This window comes from Podarcis liolepis (assembly GCF_965112155.1).
Source record: "Podarcis liolepis genome assembly, chromosome: 16".
Lineage (NCBI taxonomy): Eukaryota > Metazoa > Chordata > Lepidosauria > Squamata > Lacertidae > Podarcis > Podarcis liolepis.
The window spans coordinates 31415515-31439771 of NC_139567.1; the positions used below are offsets into that span (position 1 = coordinate 31415515).

The window sequence follows — 24257 nt, forward strand, 5'->3', positions numbered from 1 at the left end:
AGCAACCCCACTACCTGGGGTGTATGAGACATCCATATCTTTCTGGTATAATTCCTCTGTGTATTCTTGCCACCTCTTCTTGATGTCTTCTGCTTCTGTTAGGTCCTTACCACTTTTGTCCTTTATTATGGCAATCTTTGAACGAAATGTTCCTTTCGTATCTCCAATTTTCTTGAACAGATCTCTGGTTCTTCCCATTCTGTTGTTTTCCTCTATTTTTTTGCATTGCTCGTTTAAGAAGGCCTTCTTATCTCTCCTTGCTATTTTTTGGAAATCTGCATTCAATTTCCTGTATCTTTCTCTATCTCCCTCGCATTTTGCTTGCCTTCTCTCCCCCGCTATTTGTAAGACCTCATTGGACAGCCACTTTGCTTTCTTGCATTTCCTTTTCATTGGGATGGTTTTCGTTGCTGCCTCCTGTATAATGTTGCGAGTCTCCATCCATAGTTCTTCAGGCACTCTGTCCAGCAAATCTAAATCCTTAAACCTGTTCCTCACTTCCACTGTGTATTCATAAGGGATTTGATTTAGATTGTATCTTACCGGCCCAGTGGTTTTTCCTACTTTCTTCAGTTTAAGCTTGAATTTTGCTATAAGAAGCTGATGATCTAAGCCAGTGGAAGATAGTGACCAGGAAAGCTGTGTGTCTGCACAATTTGCTGTCCAGGCACTGTTGATGGGTGACTTCAAGGCCCTGGATACTCTCCCTTGGTCACTCCTGGAGCTTCCTGCCCCCCAGCGGAGCAGTTTAAGGAAGCCTCCCCGCCCCCCTGCTCGTGTGAGCCAGAGTGGGGGGGGGGGCTTGCTCAGCTGGAGGGCTGGGCAATGTCTCTCGCCTGCTTATTTCTCCCCTAAGGTGGGAAGGAAAAAATAGCCAAGATACATTCCAGACATTGTGATATATCAGTATATCGCGATATTTAGCTGCTGATATATCATGTTGTTGAAAAGCAGATATCACCCAGCCCTGTTGTCAAGCAGGACACCTTGCCATGCTAATCCTTGCTAAGCTTGGCAGGTGGGAACGAATGCCCTAGGGAGACCATCTTAAAGACCAGGCAGGTTCATCAGTCTTCTGGGCATTCTGGTTCTTCTGAACCATTTAGGATGTCACAGTTCACAGCCAGCACTTTGCACCATGAAAGCTGCAGGCAGGATCTTGTTTTTAGGAGCAGTTAAAGTAAGCTCTGAACAATATTCTTGTGCATTGGGAAAATCCAGGTGCTGGGACTGGACTTTCCCTGTTTACCAGATCCCCTGCCTGGAGATCTTTCCTAGACAGCCGAATGAACAGCTGTGCTTTAGGCCAGCCATGGGAAATGTAAAATGGGGAGATTAGGCAATTGCTCTAGGAGGCCTCAAACTGTGCCTGACAAGGCAGCATCTGTTCCTGACGGCGGGGGAAGAAAAAGCCAGGACTCTGCGGCCCAGTTTGCCTCTGTGTTGTTTTCACATGTCTGTCCTTTCTGACATGAAGCAGACCACTCTGTTGGCACGACTCCCACATTCTCGCCCTTCGGCAATTAAGCCTAACTATATGTCGGCGGGATAGCGCTGTATAATGTAGCAACAACTTGGGTGACTGGCAGCTTAGCGCTTAATGCAAAAGAATGTAAGAAGACCCCAGCAGTTGGATCAGACCAAAAGTCCAGCACCCTGGTCTCCCGGTGGTCAACCACGTGCCCCAATGGGCAGGGCAAGTCTGATGGGTGCTTGTTTTGATTCAGGAGTAAACAGCAGGTTTTCCGGGGGACACACAAGAAAAGCATCTTGGATCCTCACCTAGAAATCACAGGACAAACAGAAGAGTTTTGCACCAGAAGGACCCTCTGGACCAGACCCACCTTAGCTCCATCTTAACTACTTCTCCACTGCCCTCCAACTCGCTCCTGCAAAGAAACACACCTGGGATTGGATTGGGATTTAGAAATATGTGTATCTTCCCTCTGGGAACATGACTACAGCTTGAATCCATTCCAGGGGTCCTCGAGGGCAGCGCTCAGATGTTTGAGTCATGTTTCAAGAATGGAATTTAATCACTGCAATTGCTTTGGGGGGAGTTAAAACAGGTTTGCACCACGCCCAGGGTTAGGTGTGACTTTTCAGCCCTGCTGCGGGTTGCAATGGGAGATGGGAGATTGGGGGGGGGCGCACAGAAAGTCAGGAGGCCACAACAATTGTTTGCTAGCCTGCATTAGTCATTTGAGGCTGTGGGGGGTGGGGAGGACCAGTTTATGTTTACCATTTTCTAAATCTTCCAGCCCAGTCACCTAGAGACATTTTTTAATCGCCGCAGGAGAGTGCCTGATTACATGTCTTGACAAGAATCAGGCTTTTGACAGGCACTGTGTCCAAGGGAATATTTTGAAAACCTTGATATTAAGTTTATCAGCATGGAGTTTTTATTCCTTCCCAGAAAGTAAAATTCTATGATTCTATGATTCTCAGTAAGAAGAGAGAGTTATTTGTTTACTGGTTCTGTTAAAAAGACAAGCAATCTTTGCATATTATTATATGCATGTGCACTGTAACCAGCACATAAACAGATAAATGATAATGATAATATTATTTAATTCCCTCCCAGCCCCAATCGGAGGTATTCTAGGTTCCCTTGACATCTGCCTCAATAGTTCTTGTGAGCTCATTGTTTATCCTGTCCTGTCCTAGCAGGAAGCCAGCCCTCCCCCCAACAGAGAGGAAACATTTTTGCAAGAGGTTTTCAAGCTAAAAGAAAATTTTCTTGTCTCTTTGTATGGAGTTAGGAATCAGTTCACGTTTAAAAGGGAACCTACCTGATTTTGCCATTTCCAAAACAACACGCAAACTGAAACACAGCCGTGCACACTCCTCCGAATTTTGCAGTGCAGTTCTGCAGCTGAGTAATGGGTAGGGGGAAATGCAGATCTTAGGGTACAAGGTGCATAAAAATGCAGATATTAGTGAAAACAATGCTCAAAAATTCATTAGATCAGGCAAAATTGCCTTGCAGAAATGTGTGTGTTAGGATACATTGAATACAAACTTGTGTATATTAGGAGGAATTGGCACTAAAATGCTGGTGGATTTTCATGAGGACTTCAAATGAGCCTTAGGAAGAACTTTGTGACAGTAAGAGCTGTTTGACAGTGGAGTGGATTCCCTTGGAAAGCACTGAACTCTTCTTCATAGGAGATTTTAAAGCAGAGCTTGGATGGCCACGTGTCAGGTACAGTGGTACCTCGGGTTAAGTACTTAATTCGTTCTGGAGGTCCGTTCTTAACCTGAAACTGTTCTTAACCCAAGATACCACTTTAGCTAATGGGGCCTCCTGCCTCCGCCGCGCTGCCGGAGCACGATTTCTGTTCTCATCCTGAAGCAAAGTTCTTAACCCGAGGTACTATTTCTGGGTTAGCGGAGTCTGTAACCTGAAGTGTCTGTAACCTGAAGCGTATGTACCCCGAGGTACCACTGTATTCTTGAGCTGTGATTCCTGCGTTGCAGGAGGATGGATGAGATGACCCTTTGAGTACCTTCCGACTCCTCCGATCTATGTCTCTGTCTCTTCCTTTTCATAGGTGGCAAATGGTACAAGCGACACCTGACTTACCGAGTGGTGAACTGGCCCTGGTACTTACCTGAGCATCAGGTGCGCCAGGCAGTGAAAGCAGCCTTTGAGCTCTGGAGCAATGTCTCCTCTTTGGTTTTCTGGGAGGCTGCGGGGGATCCTGCCGACATCCGCCTGACCTTCTTCCACGGGGACCACAACGATGGTGTGGACAATGCCTTTGATGGACCAGGTACTCCTGTCCTCCCTTTGTAAGCCCTTGGAAAAGGGATGGCAAAGCCCTGGCTTGCCAGATGTTGCTGGGTTCCTAACCCCCATAACCCTTTGTTGCTGGCCAGGCTGGCTGATGCTGGTAGGAGTTGGGAGTCCCACAACTCCAAGAGAGCTGCACGTCTCCCACCCTTGCCTTCTGGAAGGGCAATGGCCCAATAGTGGAATAGTCCCAGGTTCAATCCCTGATAGCATCTCCAGGTACAGTTGGACCTTGGAAGTCGAACAGCTTAGTTTCCGAACGTTTTGGCTCCCGAACATCACAAACCCGGAAATGACTGTTTCAGTTTGCGAACTATTTTTAGAAGCCGAACATCTGATGGGGCTTCTGTGGCTTCCTGCAGCCAATCAGAAGCCGTGTTCTGGTTTTTGAACGTTTTGGAAGGCAAACAGACTTCCAGAACGGATTCTGTTTGACTTCCAAGGCACGACTGTACTTCCAAGTGTTTTGCCGTTCCTCAGCAGGAAGGTTTGGTTTGGGGCTTTGGTGAAATGGGTATTTTACAGTGTCTACGACAGTTAACCAGATTTCCAAATATGCCTCTGGACCCCCCAAAAAAGGTTAGGGACCCCTGATCATTTCTTTTTCAGTTGTGCTGATTGAGTGTTCAAAAACAACACCGTACAAACAAGACAACAAAGAAATGAACTGTGCATGAATAAAAGAAACAGAAAGCTCAATTCACTTTTACAGGGATCAAAATAAAATAGACTCCTATAAGGGATGTTTTGGATGTAAGATTCACAGATTGATAAGGTAGCTTCGCCACAGAGAGGCATGTGAAGTGCAGTGTGCTAGTTTTATTTACAAAGCATATTGACGGAGATCATACAACATCAGCATGGTCTTGTTTTGAAATCTCTGTTAGAACCCTCTGTGGTGGACTCCCCTTCACTGGAAGTTTTTGAGCAGAGGTTGTATGGCCGTACATCGGGGATTCTTCAGCTGTGATTCCTGCATTGCAGGGGGTTGGATTAGATGACCCTTGGGGTCCCTTCTGATCCTAAAATTCTTTGATCCCATTAAATGCTCAGGCAAGGCAATGCCCCACACCCTCCCAAGCCACCCAGGCCTAGAGGGACCCAATGCAAACTTCCTGTGTTTAGCAATTTTGAGTCTGACTGCAGCTTCTTGTGAGGAAGAGGAGGATTCGAGTCGATTTCATTGGCCAGGAGAACTACCACAGGGTCCGGGGTTCGAGACTGCTTCACTTTCTAAACATGATTTTTGGCATGATTAGTTTAATCCATGCCTTGCATGGTCTCTGTGGAAAATGAAGGGTGGTTTACGAATATTTTTGATAAACAGATGGAATCATTTGGTCTCCACAAAGACGAGTCCCAGAAAAGAGGACTCCTATCTTTTAATGTGTGGATGAGACTGCTGCGCTTGGGAAGTCTAATGGCATCTCCTCTCTCACCCCCAGGGGGCGCCCTGGCACATGCCTTCTTCCCCCGCCGGGGCGAGGCTCACTTCGACAACGACGAGAGGTGGTCGCTGGACAGCGGGAAGGGGCGCAACCTCTTTGTGGTGGTGGCGCATGAGATTGGCCACACTCTGGGCCTGGAGCACTCCCCTGTGCGCAGTGCCCTCATGTCCCCTTACTACAAGAAGCTGGGCAAGGATTTTGTCCTGAACTGGGATGACATCCTGTCCGTCCAGAACTTATACGGTAAATGTGGCTCGCTTGTGATTTATTGTTATTTTATTGTCTTTCAATCTCACCTCTTCATCCAAGGAGCTCAAGGTGGTGTACACAATTCTCTCGCCTCATTTAATCCCCACAAGAAGCCTGAGAGGTCGACCAGGTCACAGCCAGTGAACTTCGTGGTCAAGTGGGGGATCGGAACCCTGGTCTCTTCCAGGTCCTCATCTCACACACTAACCACTACACCCCACTGGCTCTCACCACTACCACATCCTGTGCCTGTTTTCTTAAGGAGGAGGAACACAGATCCATGGTTTCTCAAGTGGGATGATGCTGAACTGCTGTAAACTAGGGATTGTTTGACAGTCGCACCAATTGCCCTGGACGGTGGTGGGTTCTCAGCACAAAACTGTATGGATATACGTATATCATTTTCCACACCTTTGTTAGGGGGTTTTAAGCAGAGGCTGGATGATCACCTAGCAGGGAAATTGCGGCAAATAGATTTCAGGTGGTTGGAAAGGATGAGCTTTGAGGTCCCTTTCAACTGTGTGAATCATATGAATGGGGATGGGAACTAGGGATGCTTGAATCTGGAAGTTTTTGTCTCTCTCAGGCCACCTTTGCCCCATACATTTAAAGCACCATGAAACCACTTCAAACAGCCATGGCTTCTCCTAAAGAATTCTGGGAGCTGTAGTTTCTTCAGGGTGTTGAGAGTTGTTAGGGGACTCCATTATTCCCCTCCCAAAGCTACAATTCCCAGAGTAAAAGGTAAAGGGGTAAAGGGACCCCTGACCATTAGGTCCAGTTGTGACCGACTCGGGTTGTACTCTGTGAAAAATTAAACCACTCTGGGAGTTGTAGCTGTGTGCACCCTTAGCAAACTTCTCATGATTCTTTGGGAAAACCCATGTGATACTGTAGTGCTGTAAATGTACGGTGGGGGGGGTGTCCTCAGTTTCTAATTTTTCCATTCTTATGTTCATTTCCACAACATTTTGCAGGTTTTCTTTTAAAGTCCTCATGAAAAAGCAACAGCATTTTAGTGCAAAATTTCTGCTAACGCTCACATTCTTGTATGCAATTTTGCCTAATACAGTGGTAACTCGGGATGCGAATGGGATCTGTTCCGGAGCCCCATTCGCATCCTGAATAGAACACAAGACACGATGGCGCATCTGCGCAAGTTGTGTTTTGCCGCTTCCGCGCATGCGCGTGATGTCATTTTGAGCACCTGCGCATGCGCAAGCGGCGAAACCCGGAAGTAACGCGCTCCGTTACTTCTGGGTTGCCATGGAGCGCAACCCGAAAGCACTCAACCTGAAGTACATTCAACCTGCGGTATGACTGTATAGTGCATTTTTATGTTGCTTTCACCAATATATACATTTTTGTATACATTACTAAGAATCATAGAATCAATGAATTCGAAGGGACCCCAAGGGTCATCTATCTCAAACCCCTGCAATGCAGGAATCACAGCAGCTTAGCTGAGAAACTGCTTTGCAGAATTCAGAAGAGTGTGGATTATGAAGGATGACTGTGCTTCTTATGCAACTTTGCCTGATATATACACAAATTGTGCCCTTCGCCCTTTGCTTCAACCCTGACCCACCCTGAGCCTTAAGTCCGGGACTGGTTGTACAGCTAAATACCACATATTTGCATGGACCCAGATTTTTAAATTTTATTTCTAGCCTGGTGGTACACCTCTTCTGAACATGGAAGTTTGACATAGGCAGTGTCCATGAGCACTTTCTAAGAATAGACACTCAAGCCCAGTGGCTGTTTTGATGGGACCTTGTGATTTCTTTTTGGCAGGCAAGCCTCCCCGGGGGTCTGTGGTCCAGCTCCCAGGAAAATTATTTGCTCACTTCCAGGACTGGAGCCAGGATCTTGAAGGCACTAAGCACCAGGACGGTGACCACAGTTCTCATTACTGCTGGTCATTCTTTGATGCCATAACCATGGGTAAGAAGCATCAGCTGGAGAATGGGTGCAGGGTGGTGGCCAAAAAGCCAAACTTGGACAGTAAAATTCCCTGTGCAGACTGTCCTATTGCATTAGGCACAGCCTTTCAGAGTTGTTTTGATTGGATTAAATACTTTGATTTTTCATTTCTTTTCACCTATGGTAGAATGACCTTTCTGGAGTTTGTGTGTCGTCATCATCATCATTTATTATATATAGCCTGCCCATCTGGCTGGATTTCCCCAGCCACTCTGAGTGTCTTATTTTGTCCCCCACCCTGCTGTCTAAGAAAGATGGTCTTTAAATGCTTAGATTAAAAAGTGTAAATGAATAAAGCTCCTTAAAAGGTTCTTCAGCAGACCGTGATCCTAACCCCACTTACCAGGGAGTAAGCCCCATATGTTCAATAGGGCATATTTCTGGGTAAACATGGTTAGGACTGTGCACAGACTGCTTTCTGGGGCATTTTCCTAAGGGAAGCCAAATTCCAATGGATCTCAGGCTACACAAATTATCCCTAACCAGAGTTGTGTGTTTGTTGTGTCAGGAGAAGGGCACTTCCATTTTTGTTTCCCTGCATCAGTTTTTCTGTGGAAAACTGCATGGGAAGTGTATGGGGTTTTTTACGCAGTATTTTCCATTGGTTGGGATGAAAACATTCCCCAAACAGAGGACTCTGCTGGGAATTTCTGGGGGATAATTTATGCCCTGTTCTGTTTTTAGAAAGAGAACACTATAACCACTTCAGTCTTCTTCCCAGGATCCATTTGTGTTGGAGTTTCTTCCACATGTTTCATAATCTTTTTCTACCTAGAAAACAACAAACCCAACCTATAATGGATAACAGGCATGTTTGCTACCATGCAGGGGGCAATATCCAGGAAGGATTATGTTTACTTCTGGGTAAAATCTGCAATTGAAAGTGCACTTGTGTAAATTCTACTCTCACAACATGATATACCGGGGCAGATTCTGGGGGTGGGGTGGAGGTATTTTCAGAATTCCAGACAGCTCCCTGCCCCCCCCCCCCGTCAGCCCAAGTAAATTCCTCAATCCCCTATCAGAGTTGTGTAGTTCTGGTTACCTCATCTCAAAAAGGATATTTAAAGGTTCAGAAAAGGGCAACCGAACTGACCAAGGGAATGTCACGACTCCCATGTGAAGAAAAGTTACAGCATTTGGAATTTTTTAGTTTAGAGAAAATGTGAGCAAGAGAACAATAGAAGTTCATACAATTGTGAGAAGGTGGACAGAGAAACGTTTTCCTCTCTCTGTCCAAGTACGAAAAGTTGTGGACACCCCACGAAGCTGAATGTTGGAAGATTCAGGGCAGATAAAAGGAAGTCCTTCTTCATAATTAAACTATGGAACTCGCTCCCTCGGAGGGGCAGTGATGGTTTTAAAAAGACGATTGAACAAAGTCATGGAGGATAAATCTATGGGCAGCTATTAGCCAAGATGCCTGTGCCCTTGACTCCACAGCCGGAGGCAGCAGTGCTTCTGAATACCAGTTGTTGGAAACCACAGGAGGGGAGAGGGCTCTTGGGCTCAGGTTGTGCTTGTCAGCTTCCCACAACCATCTGGTTGGCGACTGTAAAAAGAAGATGCTGGACTAGATGGGCCAATGGCCTGATCCAGCTGGCTCTTCTTATGTTGATATATTCCTGCAGGAACCCTAGGTACCTGGGTTTCTGATCTCTCACTCAGAGACAGAAGACCCTCTCACACACCTTCTCTTTATTTTTGAGCAGATCTGGAGGACAATCTCTATATATTCAAAGGCGGCCATTACTGGATTGTATCCAAAGGAGGTAACGCTACTGGTCCAGACTTGCTCCGAGCCATGTGGCCAGGGCTCCCGTCCACCATTGATGCTGCGGCCTTCTCTGAGGAAGATGGGAAGTTCTATTTCTTCAAAGGTAGCTTGACTGGAGTTGTCTGGGAGGTGGGGAGTCGGCAGTACAGATCTTAACATCATCCTGGCACTTCCCAATGACCTTAAGAAAGCTCCTCTCTTTGTAAGCCTCCATCTTCCCATCTGTGATTTGGACGTAAAAGCAGTGCCCTGCCTTTCGAGAATATGCTAATGATTATTGAAATACCAGAGAAGTTACCAGACGGCAAGAGGCACTCAGGGGGGAGGAGGGACAAAGTAGGGTTGGTGAAGGTGTGGCCTCTGGAGAATCCTGAGGGCCAGATAGAAATGCCTCTGAGCCCAAGTTCCGCCATCCCTGCTGTAGTGGTTGGCCAGTATTTATCACACCCATTTTTTTTATTGGGAAGATTGAGGCTGAGAGGAGAATCTAGAGCAGTGGTTCCCAATTAGTTTAATACAGTGGTACCTCGGGTTAAGTACTTAATTCATTCTGGAGGTCCGTACTTAACCTGAAACTGTTCTTAACCTGAAGCACCACTTTAGCTAATGGGGCCTCCTGCTGCCACCGTGCTGCCGGAGCACGATTTCTGTTTTCATCCTGAAGCAAAGTTCTTAACCTGAAGCACTATTTCTGGGTTAGCGGAGTCTGTAACCTGAAGCGTATGTAACCTGAAGCGTATGTAACCCAAGGTAACACTGTACTGTGTACTTTTTCAAAAGCCAAGCCATGGACCCCCTACTTTTGACAATTTTGATATCTCTGTGGTAGTTTTTGTTATGTGAATGGTACCACAGACCCGCTGGGTGAGTTTTGTAGACACCCCCCCCCCAGGGTCCGCAGACCACAGGTTGGGAACCACAGATCTAGAGAGCTCACAGCTGAGATTCAAAACAAGGACTTCTGTTTCCAAGCTCAGTCATCTTGCCCCACTGGGCTATATGAATTTTAGCTGGGAGCCCTGTTTTGTTCAGAGTCTTGGCACCTGCTCCAAGACTCTAGTCATACACCTGCTTACTCAAAATCAAATTCTCTTTAAATGCCCAAGAATTGGCTTCCCATTAAATTAAATGTGTTTTAGATTTGCGTTGCTAAGATCATAAGGTAAACCCTGCCGCCATCTCCTGGCTGTTAGCTGAGGTGCAGTCTGGAATTCTAGTTTCCAGGACTTAATGAACTTTTATGGGGAGTGCGGCTTAGATAGCCATGTGTATTATGTCATTTGTGAAGCTTACAATTAACATTTCTCTCTCACTCACTCACTACCTGCATTCCATACTTTTACATTCCTGCTAGACCAAAATCTTTTTTTAAAAAAACCTCAGTTTGTAAACCTTGGCACAAAAAAGATAAATAAGTCCTCTGAGCACGTGCAGTTTCACATTTTATGTCAACAGGAATAAAAGCAGGCTTCGCTTCATGATGCCCTGATGGAGTACACAACACTTAGAAATAAGTCCCTTTCTGTTGCAGAAAGGGATGTCCTGTTTTTTTAAGTATAAAAGCAGCACCTGTACATACCTGGCCAGCCATTGCTAACTAGGAAATACTTTTATTGAAATCAGAAAGAAGGTGGGGTGTAGTAAACGGTGTCAATACTTGCCGGGTTTGATGCTGACACTGGATCAGTTTCCTGCTCTCCCCGTCACCTGACACAGCGCATGGAACAAACAAGTTCAGCTGAACAAAGTTCTTCAGAATAGCCCAAAGATCTCTGACCTTCCCTGAATTCAGTTCCCAGAATAGCCACATGAACCGATCGTGAATTAAGTTCATTTAGGGGCAGAACTTTGAATGATTTTTAGTTCATCTTCAAGTTCATTTTCTCTCTCTCTCTCTCTCTCTCTCTCTCTCTCTCTCTCTCTCTCTCTTTCTCTCCCTCATCTCTAGGTCAGTGGCTCCTAAAGTATGTGGCACTGCCCTGGGGCAGCGGTGGGATTCCCCAGAGGGGGCTAACAGGCAATTGGATTTTGAATAAATGTGCAATTAATGGTTACTCTTTTGACATTTATTGTGTTATGGTCTCCCTTGGTGGGTCATGCAAACCACTATTTGGAATAATGATTTTTATACTGTAGAGTGGGGCACCCGGGGGAGTGAATTTATGGAACCGAGGGGGTGGCGGCCCCAAAAAAGTTTGGGAACCACTGCTCTAGACTCTTTGGACTCTTTTAAACTTAAAGATCAGAAGTCTTGGGGAACAGAAATTCAACCTTCCACACTGTGTGTGTGTGTTTAGATATTTTCTTAGTCTCCAAAAGTATGTCTTTATACTTCAGCACAGCAGCACTGGAGGGATAGCTCAGGTGGTAGAGCATAAGGCTCTTAATCTCAGGGTTGTGGGTTTGAGCCCCACATTGGGCAAAAGATTCCTGCATTGCAGGGGGTTGGACTAGAAGACCCCTCCTTCCAACTCCACAATTCTATGATTCTAGCTTCTTGGACTCCAGCTACCATTGGCCATGCTGGCTGTTGGGGCTGATGGGACCTGGAGTCCACCACCACGTCTGGAGGGCCACAGCTAGAACCCAGTCCTGCCTAATTTAAAAGAACCATAGAATTATAGAGGTGGAAGGGACCCCAGGGGAATTGCAGGAATCGCAGCTAAAGAATCCCTGACAGATGGCCATCCAAGCTGTGCTTGAGAACCTCTCCCATGAAGGATAGGCCACCACCTTCCGTTCCACTGTTGAACTTTTCTTACCGCCAGGAAGTCCTGCCTTGCCTCACCCTGCTCTCTGTCTCCCCCTGCAGGTGGCCGATGCTGGCGCTACGAAGCCTCTTCCCTGGACGCCGGCTTCCCCCAGAAGTGCAGCAGCACTGGGGACCTCCCCCGACACCCAGACACAGCGCTCTATTTCCAGCCCCTCCACCATCTGGTTCTTTTCAAAGGTCCCAAATACTACATGGTGAGCGGAGAGTCCCTCCAAGTGGAGCCGTACTACCCCAGGAGCCTGAAAGACTGGGGAGGGGTGCCTGCCATGGCGAACGGCGCTCTCACGCGTCCCGACGGCTTCGTTTACTTCTTCCGAAACGACCAGTTCTGGAAATTCAACCCAGATACGCTGAGGGTGGTGGAAAGTGGGAAATGGGCCTCCCAGCTAGGGTGGCTGGGTTGCCAGGATGCGGCCCTCAACCAGGCAGTGGTCTGAGCTTCTGCAGAAATTTCAACGGCTTTCATAACAAACTTCCCGAAGTCCAGAATTCGGTTCAGCGTTTGAGGGTCAGATGCTTGACAGTGTTGGAAGTTGACCTTTCATTTTGTCGCAAGTGGACTTTTGTTTCTTTTTTAAAGGAGTAAGTGAAGCCTAAGAGAATACCTCTTGATGCAAAAGAAGAAGAAGAAGAGGAGTTTAGATTTGATATCCCGCTTTATCACTACCCTAAGGAGTCTCAAAGCGGCTAACAATCTCCTTTCCCTTCCTCCCCCACAACAAACACTCTGTGAGGTGAGTGGGGCTGAGAGACTTCAGAGAAGTGTGACTAGCCCAAGGTCACCCAGCAGCTGCATGTGGAGGAGCAGGGAATCGAACCCGGTTCACCAGATTATGAGTCCACCACTCTTAACCACTACACCACACTGGCTCTCACAATATCAGAATATCAGGTGCCTGACAAATCATGACACGGAGTGGGCGGGCAATACAGCTTCTTGCGCCACGTTGATTGGAAGAGGACAGGTTGGCATTCTAGCCAATCGAGAAGCATTATAGGGGAGGGGAGGGGTGGTGGGCACTTCCGTTGCCTCTGGTAACTGGCTAAACCTTATGGCAGAGCTTTCCAAACTGTGTGCCTTGACACGTTAGTGTGTCGGCTGCAGTGTGTAGGTGTGTAGTGTGAACACTCCCCACGCTCCTCCCGGGGCTGGAAAGGGGTTAGTTTAACCTCTGGCTTGCTAGTAATAGTGAATTACTGCATCGCGAAATGATGCGTGTCTAAAAGGTGTGTCACCAGCATGAAAAGTCTGGAAAGCTCTGCCGTACGGAGGCCAAGCTTCTTTTAAGAGCTGCCCACACCCCATTCAACTTCAAGCCGCCTGTTCTTCTGTCTTCCATCTTTGTCCCAAAGCTGGTTATTGTGGAGTGGACAAAAACAGGGGGAACGTCTCTTAAGAACCTGTCAAGGCTCTGCCAAGGCTTTGGGAAAGCTATTCCTCCCCCAGTTGCAGCAAGAGCAGAGAAAACAAGATAGAGTTCTTTTTAATGAGTTTTATTCAATCCAATAGCGAGAGACAAATGATCGCAATGAGCCTTAACAATGGCGTTTCTCCAAACTCCCTCCTTCTTAGCAACAGCACCTTCCCATACGGTGGTCAAATGTCTCTGATTCCGTTGTTCTTGCGCTCTCAACGAACGTCACGTTCTGGCAGAAGGGGGATAAGAAATACTCTCCAGTGACAACATGTCATTTGGCTGCTCCTCTGCAGTCCCCCCCCCACTTCTTCCAACACTGTCCAACTCCGTCCATCTCTGAGCTGTGACCTCCCTCAAACTCCTCAAAGCCGTGCTGTAATTCAGTGCTGCCTTCCCCCTCTCTGCAGTGTCAGGAGAATTGGGGGGGGTGATCCCCACTACAGTGGTACCTCAGGTTACATACGCTTCAGGTTACAGACTCCGCTAACCCAGAAATATCACCTCGGGTTAAGAACTTTGCTTCAGGATGAGAACAGAAATTGTGCTCCGGCGGCACAGCGGCAGCAGGAGGCCCCATTAGCCAAAGTGGTGCTTCAGGTTAAGAAAAGTTTCAGGTTAAGAACCAACCTCCGGAACGAATTAAGTACTTAACCCGAGGTACCACTGTACGCCTCCTACTCCATCTCATCCTCAAGTCCAATTCCTGACAGAACTTAAGAAGAGCATCCTGCATCAGTCCAGCATCCTGTTATCACATTGGCCAACCAGATGGACCAATGGGAAGCCCACAAGCAGGACCCAATCACAAGAGCACTTTTTGAGGTGAGGCGTCCACCTCACAGTTCTCTCCAGAGGTCATTTCTCCTCCACAGCTGAGCCTTTGAGGAGTTAGTGAGGACTGACCATCAATGTAAAGCTTCTCTCGCAGAATCTTGAGCTACTGTGCATCGGCTACTACATCTTCAGTGTGGAACAGGAGCTGTTCATCTGTTACCTCTCCTTGCCTGTTGGCAGTGCCTCTTTTGTGGGTGATCACATCTCCTTGACCTCCCACCCATTGCAGAACCTTGGTATCATTCCGTTTGGCATTGCTGTAATGTGTTTCCATGTGCAAAGGAAGTCACAGTCCCGCTGCAGCCTTGCAGTGGCGTAGCGTGGGGGGTGCAGGGGGGGCCGGCCACACCAGGCGGAACATCTGGGGGTTAGGGTTAGGGGACGCAAATCCATGGGTTAGGGGGCACAAATCCACGGGTTAGGGGGCGCAAATTACTTGCCTTGCCCCGGGTGCTGACAACCCACGCTACGCCACTGCAGCCTTGCAACAAATGGGTGAGGGAAAGGGCCCAGCAGAAGCATCACAGCTGAACGCAGCACTGAATCTGAAGCTTCAGCATGAACGCTCAGCCTTCATTGCCTAGTACCACACTGCCACAAAACTCTTTTCTACCCAGTACCTCATGGGCTTTCTAGCACTTCGCTGCCTTTGGCAGTTCCATCACAGCAACACTTCTGCAGGTGCCTCAGTTTTCAACATGTGTGCTGAGATTGGCAGAGGGGGCCCTCTTGGTGATTCCTGCACCCTCAGAGGCTCAAGGGGGGAAGAGAGGGGGGAAGAGGGCCTTCTCCGTGGTGGCCCCTAAGCTGTGGTGCACTTTATGCCTTCATTATACAGCTTTCCAGGGATGCTGAAGACATAGCTCTTTACTCTGGCTTTTGACACTTGAGATGTCTATTTTTACGACTCATTTTATGGTTGTAAGTTTTTAAAATTGTTTTTAATACTGTGTTTGATTGTTGTAACCTGTCCGGGGACATCAGGGTGAAGGATAGGAAATAAATATACAAATAATACCTTCATCCTGAAACCCAAGTTGGACAGTGGTCTTGGTCTGTGGCTGAAAAGTACACAGAGAGGCCTGTGGCCTTCCAGATGTTTTGGAGTCTCAACTCCCACTGACTCCAGCCAGCAGCACCAATGGTCAGGGGTGACATACAGCAACTTATGTAGGGCCACAGTTTCCCCTCATCCCTGCCACAAGCCCTACTCATGAGTAAGTAGAGCATGCAAGCAGGGAGAATGGGGCCACCCCCAAGCAGCAGCTCGGCCCCCACTCCCAGCTACCATCAGCTCCCTGTGAGTTGGGGGGCAGCCATCTGCCGCAGAGAGTCTGCCATATCCATGTAGGGCAGAAATTTGCCCTCCAACTCCCAGAGGGCTGCAATGATAAGCACGGTGTAGTGGTGAATTAAGAATGGCATAGTCCATGATAGTCACAGTCACACCCCCTTCTAAGATGATACAACCCTCTAAGATTATGCAATAATCCTATAATTCTGCAAAAATGGCAACAATCAATGCAGATCTCCGCATATTGCCTTTTAGCTAGGTCTACTATTTTCTGTGCATGGACCCGGGCAAATGATTTGGGGTGCTCCAATATTGTCTTTCAGAGTGACTTTTCCTTGAAGTTCAACTGTATGTGACATAATTTGCACCCCATTCTCTTGAAACTGAAACACCCCTTGTGTTTTCAGGATTCCTAAATGCTTAGCTTTGGAGCAAACAGAACAACTCCTCAGTGTTTCCCCCTCACACCTTGTCCAGAGTGACCCCAGGAACCCGTCCTCTGTGACTGACGCGCCTCCTTCCACCCTGATTGGCTCCCATCAGCACAAAGGATGGGGAAACTTCTTCTCAGGGGCCAAGAAGGTTCCCTTCCTTGCTGATTGGGTGCCTCTGTGATGCTGGAGAAAGACTAAAGGGTCTTCGGCCCCTGCCAACCCAGATTGCCGCACCTCTGGTGATAGTGGAGAGGACTAGCATGTCCAATCCTTCCTCTCCCCATTTTTGTGTTTTATTTACCCATGAACCTCATGCAGGTGTGAGGAGCATCTGTAATCTTCTAGATGTTACCAAACAGCAGCTCCCACTATCCTTGCTTGCAGGGGCTGATGGGAGATGCAGTTCAGCAGCATCTAGAGAGCCCACGGTTCCCCACACCTGATCTGAGACCTTGCCATTGCTGCATTAATAGTGGTGGCTGCAGCAAGCACCTTCTCCCCTCATCTTAAAAAAGGTAAAGGGACCCCTGACCATTGGGTCCAGTCATGACCGACTCTGGGGTTGCGCACTCATCTCGCTCTATAGGCCGAGGGAGCCGCCGTTTGTCCGCAGACAGCTTCCGGTTCATGTGGCCAGCATGACTAAGCCACTTCTGGCAAGCCAGAGCAGCGCACGGAAATGCCGTTTACCTTCCCGCCGGAGTGGTACCTATTTATCTACTTGCACTTTGACGTGCTTTCGAACTGCTAGGTTGGCATGAGCAGGGACCGAGAAATGGGAGCTCCCCCCACTGCGGGGATTCGAACCGCCAACCTTCTGATCGGCAAGTCCTAGGCTCTGTGGTTTAACCCACAGCGCCACCCACGTCCCACCCCTCATCTTAGGATGATAATATTTCATGCTCCTGAAGTGGTGGGCTCCAGGGGTTCCCTAACCACCACCACAACCAACCACACAGTGTTCCTGCTGTGCTTTCTGTTTCTCAGCTGAGGCCTGACTTGCAAGGAGCTCTCCTTGCCGTTGCCAGTCCTGCTTCTGCCAAAGAAATGGAAAGGGCTGTTTGCCATCCTTTGTCCTCCATCGTGTTGCAACATGCCAGTTTGTTGACCCTCCTTGACCCCCTATTGACAAGCTGGTCACTCTGCAGCAACCTGCTTCCTTGGGCCGGAAATTTCTCTGCCAGCCAAGCGCATACCAAGCAGTTTTGCAAGGGGCTCAGAAACCGGTTTCTCCCTGGCCACAACATTTGATTTATGCAGCCGCAGGACTGCTGTGCTGGCCACTACGGCTTACACCTATAGAGCAGGGCTGAGGAACATCAGGCCTGGAGGCTGAATGTGGCCTTCCAGGGACTTCTAGCTAGCCCTCAGGGAGTGCTTCCCAGGCTGCAACCCTCATCCACACCCTGCTTTGCACCCTCGCTGAGCCAGAATTTGCCTCCATCTGTGATCGCATGGCTAGATGAGAGATGGAGAGCAGTGTGTATGTTGGACCACATCACCACACCCACCACTGGCATTCAGCCCCCAGGAATTTCCCCAGGAAGTAATGCAGCCCCACAGCCTGAAAAAGATTCCTCAGCTCTGCTATCGAGAAAAGGAAGAGGGGGTCGTGTTTGGGAAATCTCTAGATTCAAGTGGGGAGCTGGTGGACCACCCAGTTCATGGCGCATCTCATAGGACAGTGGGGCTCCTATGACTGGTGTCAGAATTGTAGAGTTGGAAGGGATCCCAACGGTCATCTAGTCCAACCCCCTGCAAGGCAGGACTCTCAATTAGATTGCATATGACTTGTCTTGATTATTATCTTCCGGATCTTTCCAGCATCCTGTGTATCCGCCAAAGCTTTGCCTTTACTCTCTCATTCATTTAACAGCAATCCCCTAGAAGCCAAAACAAGCCACTAAGAAGCAGTGATGTTGAAGGATTTAATCCAAAGCATCCAAGATCTCCCCCCCCCCACCTTTTAAAAACACAGCTGTGTTAAAACAGCCACCATATGAGGTAGACCGCGCACACACACACACACATACATGCACACAGAGAACATTTAGTCAGCAGCCAGAGTGAGCTTGCACAGACTTCAATCCTGCTGGACTCACCTCTAGGACCAGCAGACTGGTTGGCCAGCACCGCTTGTGGACTACCAAGAAATTAATCCATTTCCCCTCTCACTGCCTCTTTATTTCCTCTTCTGACTCCTCCGGAGCGACAGCCAGGTCTATAGAGTCTGGAAAAAGGAGGACATGCTGTATAACAACCAGCTTGCGATTCAAGCAACCTTGTGTTCTACTTTCATAGGATTGGAAAATTGTAGAGTTGGAAGGGACCCGTAACATTCTACGGAACGAGAAGCAGCAAGGAACTTCCCCCTTGACCCAGACCTATTTCAGGCTGCAGGGAGTGGAATGAGGGTGATGATGTCCATGCTCCTTCTAACTCTCACCTCCTATTTGCCATCACTTCTGGGGCCCCCAGCTACTGCTATGACGTCAACCGCTGGGCAACTGAGCTACCTGCTGCAGTGGCCCCATCTGCATTCTAGTCCCCAGCAGACTTCCATCCTGGGAGAAGTCTGGAAAGCTGCAGAAAAAGTCTAAAAAGTGAACAGAGTATGTCCCTGCTCCATAGAGAGCTCCCTCGCTCGGGGCCCTGCTAAAGGAAGGTGGGGCATACAGTTGGCCAGAAATATCCTGTTGAAAAAAGGCTCTTGCCCTTCTCCTGCTGCTTTGAGGCAGTCATAGAAATTGGTAAAATGAGAACATTTTCTAGCTCAGACACTACAAGTAGTGCTCCTTTGGTTTGGTCATCTGGGATAGCCTTGTGATCCACCTGGGTGTTCCAACCCACAGGTTGAAGCCCTATGTTTAAGCAGCGGGAACTGAGTCGGTAACATCTCTGAACACAATGATACAGTATTATGCGTCCATTTCATTTCTCACCATTTCCTGATTTTTCCAATCTTAAATTCAGTTGTTTCTGCAGCAATTTGGAAATTTTTCTTTAAAAAATACCTCAAAAACCTACAGCATTTCAGTGCACATTTCTTCCGTGACATTACATTTTTGCAAGTAATTTCTGCATTTTGTAGGTTATTTTCACCAATATATTCATTATTCTGCACACGTTTCCCTATTACTTGCATTCTCCTTCGTTTTGCAGGATCATTGCAAAATTTGGATACATGTGGATTTTGAAGGATGGCCGCATTTCACTTCTCGTACGAATTTGAGAGAGTCTGTTTTAAATGTGAACTGAATTGAATTTCTCCCCTGGTTGTGAGAATGTTGTGGGCTGTTATATTTCTACCCATTGCACAGCCATTAAAGACACTGGGCCTCTATCAGGAAAACAGGGTAGCAGCTTTGACCTGGGACCATCACTAATTCACCCGTTGGGAAAGATAGCATTTAGACTCTGCAGCATACTAGTCCTCATTGCGTCTTGCCTGTACTCAGTGCTGGGCTCAAAGCCTCCGGCAGGTTTTCTGTGCTGTGGCCCAGCAGTCCATGTTCAATGAAAGCCCGGCTGTAATGTAACGTCTCGCACTTTTTGCAGAACAGAATCTCGCACTCTGGGCACATCTTGCCGGAGGATCTGTTCCTCTCCAGCTGACTGCAGACGGGTTCCTGCAGGGGCTTGTTCCTAAGAGGCAAAGGAAGGTTTGCAATTAAAATAACTCGAAAGGCTCCTTAAAAAGAAAGGCTGGAGCACGCTGGGGCTTTAAAAGGGTGTGCAAATCTGTCATAAAAACTCAAGAGGAGCCCTGCAGCTGGATCAGGCCCATGGCCCATCTAGTCCAGCATCCTCTTCTCACAGTGACCAACCAGATGCTCCAATGGAAAGCCTTCAAACAGGATCCAAACACAAGGGCCCTCTCCTGAGCTTAAAACAGTCAACACCCAAATGAGAAATTTGGGGTGGCCTTGACCTTTTAATCTGAGTTCTAACCCCACCCCATTCTGCCCCTGGGCCTTCAGTTTGTGAAACATTCCATTTCAACTTTACACACATACAGACTCGGTTTTCCTGTCTCTAAAATGGGGAGAATGCAATGCAACTCTTTCACCGCTACAGAGAGGAGATGTTTGCTTTTGAGGAAGGCCTCTGAGCTGCTACCTGTCTGCCAGCCAGGTAAGACCAGAGAGAAGGGGGAAAGAAAACCAGCTCCACAGCCAATTTTCCTGTTTTGGCAGCTGCTCCGTGCTGGGAGACTGAGGGGAATCCACAAGAGCACTAGAGCTGGATCCTTCTGCATCGAGGTCTGGCACATCATCTTCTGCTTCTGGTTCCCTGGGGCATCTCTCCTCTGATTTGCTCTCTTCCTCTTCTGGTCTGGTTTGGGACATCAGATTTTAAACCTGGATTGAGAGAGAGAGAGAAAGAGAGAGAGAGAGAGAGAGAGAGAGAGAGAGAGAGAGCACACAGAGATAACAGTGAGGGCTGGAGACTTCAGTTATGTTATGCCCATTTCAGATCCCATCTCGCAACTCGACACCAAGCAAGCCTATCTGCAAAATATGAGGACAACCCTGATCTACCTCTCAAGGTCGTTGAAAGGATTTAGAACGAGATGGTTAGGGTTGCCATATTTCAAACAGTGAGAATTTGAAGTTTTTGAGCTGTTTTTAAGGGAACTCTCCAAAAATGACATCGTTGACACAAGTTGCCATATGTCCGGATTTCCCTGGACGTTCCATCAATTTCCACCCAGACACTGCTTCCAACTACAGTATTCTGGATATGTGTGGGGAATTCCGGACATATGGCGACCCTAGAGATGGTGCATAGGATAAGTGCTTTGAGCACTTAGGAAGTGCAATCTGGATAAATGTGGCCCTCTGGCCTCTTCACCAGCCCTTGAGACTTGCCTTAGGCTACTCCCACTCTTCCAGGCCATACCCCTCACTGGCACTGCTCTATGTCCTTGAAAGATTGAAGATAATGGGCCCAGCTAGCTTGGGTCCCTTCCTTTAAATAGGTCTAGTCTCTTGAAGAAATCTTAGTTGGATGCAACCTCCTTTGCTGGTCTGGAGGGAGGTGTGTCCATATAGAAACCATTGACACGTGCAGTGCTGATGTCACATTTTCTCCCCACTTTTGCCTGTGGAAGGTTTCCCACAAGCGAAAGGGATGCGGGTAGAACTGTGGTCTAAACCACTGAGTCTCTTGGGCTTGCCAATCAGAAGGTCAGGGGTTCGAATCCCCATGACGGGGTGAGCTCCTGTTGCTCTCTCCCAGCTCCTGCCAACCTAGCATTTCGAAAGCACGCCAGTGCAAGTAGATAAATAGGTACTGCTGCGGTGGGAAGGTAAACAGCGTTTCCGTGTGCTCTGGCACTTGTCCCATTGCACCAGAAGCGGTTTAGTCATGCTGGCCACATGACCCGGAAAGCTGTCTGTGGACAAACACTGGCTCCTTTGGCCTGAAAGCAAGATGAGCACCGCAACCCCATAGTCGCCTTTGACTGGACTTAACCGTCCAGGGGTCCTTTACCTTTTTATCTTTTACCTTTTCCACATACAGACACTCACACGCCCCTCTCTGTCCTGCCTCCAGTCAAGGAAGATCACAGTTCAAGGATGCAGTCAGGTAAAAGCAGGCAGTGAAACATCCTGTGTGGCCAGGAGAGAATTTAAGGGGTGCGGGGTGCAGATCAAGAGCCCAGCAAGGCTGAATTCAGCCTGAGATTCCCCACTCCTGCCTTCAAAGTTAGGATTCTCTTGGGAATGTCTCCAGTCTCAGCTGGGGAGAAAGACGTGTCCTACCGGTGAAAAAGACGAGGGAAGTGGTGAGTTTTACTGAATGATCTGCTGAACCTGTGGGCTGTTGTCTCCCAGACGCCACCCCCTCGAGAGGGCTGTGTCATGGCAAGGTGACCTCAGTCCATTGTGACATCACATAGCTTCTCCGGGCAAGTTCTAGAGAGGCTGTTCTGTCCGGCAGATACGAGGCTAAGGTTCTTCACTTGCCTAGGGAGTGAGGAAGGTGTGAGAAGCAGTCAATGTTTGCTTACTTGTCCAATGTCCAGAACAGAAATCAATCCAGCGAACAGAATCAATATATGTTGTTATGAGGTTTTTTGCAGGGAGGGCTAGGCTGGGTGCTTGGGTCCCCTTCTAATTCTTGGGATAGCCATGATAGTTTCCTGGAGAGGCGATATCCGAGATAATGGGCTATTAAGGGAACAAAGGAAGTGGCTCTGTGCCAGAGAAAAATGGGTGGGATCCCTCCTTCAGCTGGCTTTTAGTTAGAAATACAAAAGGGCAGAGTGGAGAGTTGAGTTATGTGAGCTAGAAGTGGAAAAGCAACAGGCTGGGAAGTCAGAGGGGGTGATGTTTGGTTTCTGCTTGAATCCAAGGCTGTGGCTATGGAAGAAGCAAAACCCTTTTGGCGTGTTGATGTTGTGAGCCCCTCCATCATAGCCTCAGGTTGTATATATGTGTAAATAAAGACACCACAGTCTCTGCTGTCCCTCATTCCCAAGGAAACACAAACCCTGGGTGAATACCTGGAACCCCTGGAATCTCCCATCACTCTGAGATTGGGGTGGCTTGCAACAGTATGCTTATTGGTTTTTGAAAACACAACCATAAAAAGTCAATAGGCTGTACAGATCAATAAAAGGGGGGGAACAGTAACTGTTTATGACATCTTCAGTATTAAAAAATAAATACAGAGCAATGGGTCAGATTTTCCAGCAATGGATATTCACTAGTGGTGTAGCTTTCAGTCTGCAAACTTTTCCCTCCATTTGTGCATCCCCTTTGCATTCAAAATTGAGATAATGACATTTGCAGTCATGTAATTTCACCATGTCCGAAGACGAATTGCAGCAGAAAAGATTCAGTGTTGCATGTGGCAATTGCAGGGCCCCAATGGAAAACACTCTCCCTACATCCCTACTCTCAGGTAATAGCTGCTGTCTTTCTGAAGGGAAGCGTGTGTCACTCAGACCTCCTCTGTCCCAGAAGCCCCTTGCCTGAGTTTCAGATACACACACACACAAACACACACACACACAATATGAAGTTACCCAGCAGCCTTGAATTGCACTTTGCACAAGCCCGGTGGCACACTTTATTACCGTAGGCAGTTCCAGGTCTCTCAGTTGAAAGCAGGATCATGGGCCCAAGATACTTTGTCCCTTGGGGCAAAACACAAAATGGTGCCCCCAGTCACAGAAGACAGTGGGGTAGGTTGGCATCACTTCATCTCTGGCAGGTTGCATCGCTGCTTTTTACTGGGAAGTAGAGGGGGTGGGACCAAGCGGCAGCAATGTCAAGAGTGCAGTGGAGGCTGGTTCCTTAGGGCAACTGGAGCACTGCCTCACCAACCTTAGTTTGCCCCCAGCCAGCACTCCCTCCCCCCCCCCACCATCTTACTGACAACCAGCCCAAGGGGTGACCCTGTCTGTCAGCTTCCTTCTTCTAAGTCTCAATGTTGCCCCTTGTAGAACTCAGCAGGGAGGAGGTGGGAGACAAAAGTACAGTGGTACCTCAGTTTATGAACAGTCCTGCTTACAAACTATTCAGTTTACAAACTCCATAAAACCAGAAGTAGTGTCCCGGTTTGTGAACTTTACCTCGGTCTACGAACAGAAGCCAAATGGTGGAAGGGCACCGGCAGCGGGAGGCCTCATTAGGGAAAGCACGCCTCGGTTTAAGAACAGATTTGGTTTAAGAACGGACTTCAGGAACGGATTAAGTTCGTAAACCGAGGTACAACTGTACAATTTGCAGGCGCCTGTCTTTGGCTCTGGCGCCACCTACTGTTGGGCTCCCTGCCTTCTGTCCTACCAGTCCCAAATGCACACCAGCCACCAGTTGGAGCAGTGCACAGGGAGAGCCCATCTGATTCTGGAGGCAGAGCAATAGCCATCATGGCTAGTAGCCATCAATAGTCCTGTTCCTGAATTTGTCCAGTCTTCTTTTAGTCTAGGTTGCTGGCCATCACTGCTTCCTGCGGAAGTGAGTTCCACAGTTCAACTATGCACTGAGTGAGAAAGTCCTTTATTTTATCTGTCCTGAATCTCCCAACATTCAACTTCCTTGGATCTCCTTGAATTCTAGTGTTATGAGAGGGAGAGAACCTTTTTGCTGTCGGCTTTCGCCACACTGTGCACAATTTTATAAACTTCTATTACGTCACTTTTGACTCTTACACATGGGTGTAGCCAAGGGGGGCAGAGAGGGGCAGCTGCCCCTCAATCAATTAAAAAAATGCATAGCAAACTGAGGTTCTGCCCCCG

General features: G+C 48.0%; 2 protein-coding genes across 5 annotated transcripts in view; one reads left to right on the top strand and one right to left on the bottom strand.

Moving 5' to 3' along the window:
* MMP28 (matrix metallopeptidase 28) overlaps nt 1-14588 on the top strand; it is a 27582-nt gene extending 12994 nt beyond the window's left edge. Inside the window, exons 4-8 of one of the 2 annotated variants that reach the window (XM_083479317.1) lie at nt 3555-3776; nt 5242-5487; nt 7288-7437; nt 9189-9356; nt 12066-14588. In XM_083479317.1, the coding sequence (XP_083335443.1) occupies nt 3555-3776; nt 5242-5487; nt 7288-7437; nt 9189-9356; nt 12066-12463 (1184 nt within the window). In that variant the 3' untranslated portion in view covers nt 12464-14588. The remainder of the gene's footprint in view (nt 1-3554; nt 3777-5241; nt 5488-7287; nt 7438-9188; nt 9357-12065) is intronic. The other variant, XM_083479318.1, reaches the window with a different exon arrangement.
* Nucleotides 13505-22388, bottom strand: LOC310695308 (uncharacterized protein C17orf50 homolog). Of its 3 annotated transcripts, none has more exons than XM_083479492.1 (5): nt 21775-22388; nt 20126-20367; nt 19455-19651; nt 14754-18236; nt 13505-14575 (listed from the first exon to the last, which is right to left on the bottom strand). In XM_083479492.1, the coding sequence occupies exons 2-4, from the start codon at nt 20353-20355 to the stop codon at nt 18178-18180; spliced, it is 486 nt and encodes a 161-aa protein (XP_083335618.1). In that variant the 5' UTR covers nt 20356-20367; nt 21775-22388; the 3' UTR covers nt 13505-14575; nt 14754-18177. The 3 variants fall into 3 exon arrangements, with proteins under 3 accessions (XP_083335618.1, XP_083335617.1, XP_083335619.1); XM_083479491.1 differs by having other exon boundaries at nt 13505-13673; nt 18109-18236; nt 21775-22385; XM_083479493.1 differs by lacking the exon at nt 21775-22388 and adding an exon at nt 21541-21765 and having other exon boundaries at nt 13505-13673; nt 18109-18236.
* Between the last annotated feature and the right edge of the window lie 1869 nt (nt 22389-24257).

Excerpts from the sequence above, each read along its gene's own strand:
- LOC310695308 (XM_083479492.1), bottom strand. The coding sequence starts at position 20,355 with ATGTCCCAAACCAGACCAGAAGAGGAAGAGAGCAAATCAGAGGAGAGA. Across the intron at positions 19,652-20,125 it reads CTTACCTGGCTGGCAGACAG|GAACAAGCCCCTGCAGGAAC; the intron begins GTAGCAGCTCAG and ends TTTGCCTCTTAG. Across the intron at positions 18,237-19,454 it reads GAGCCCAGCACTGAGTACAG|ACTCTATAGACCTGGCTGTC; the intron begins GCAAGACGCAAT and ends TCCTTTTTCCAG.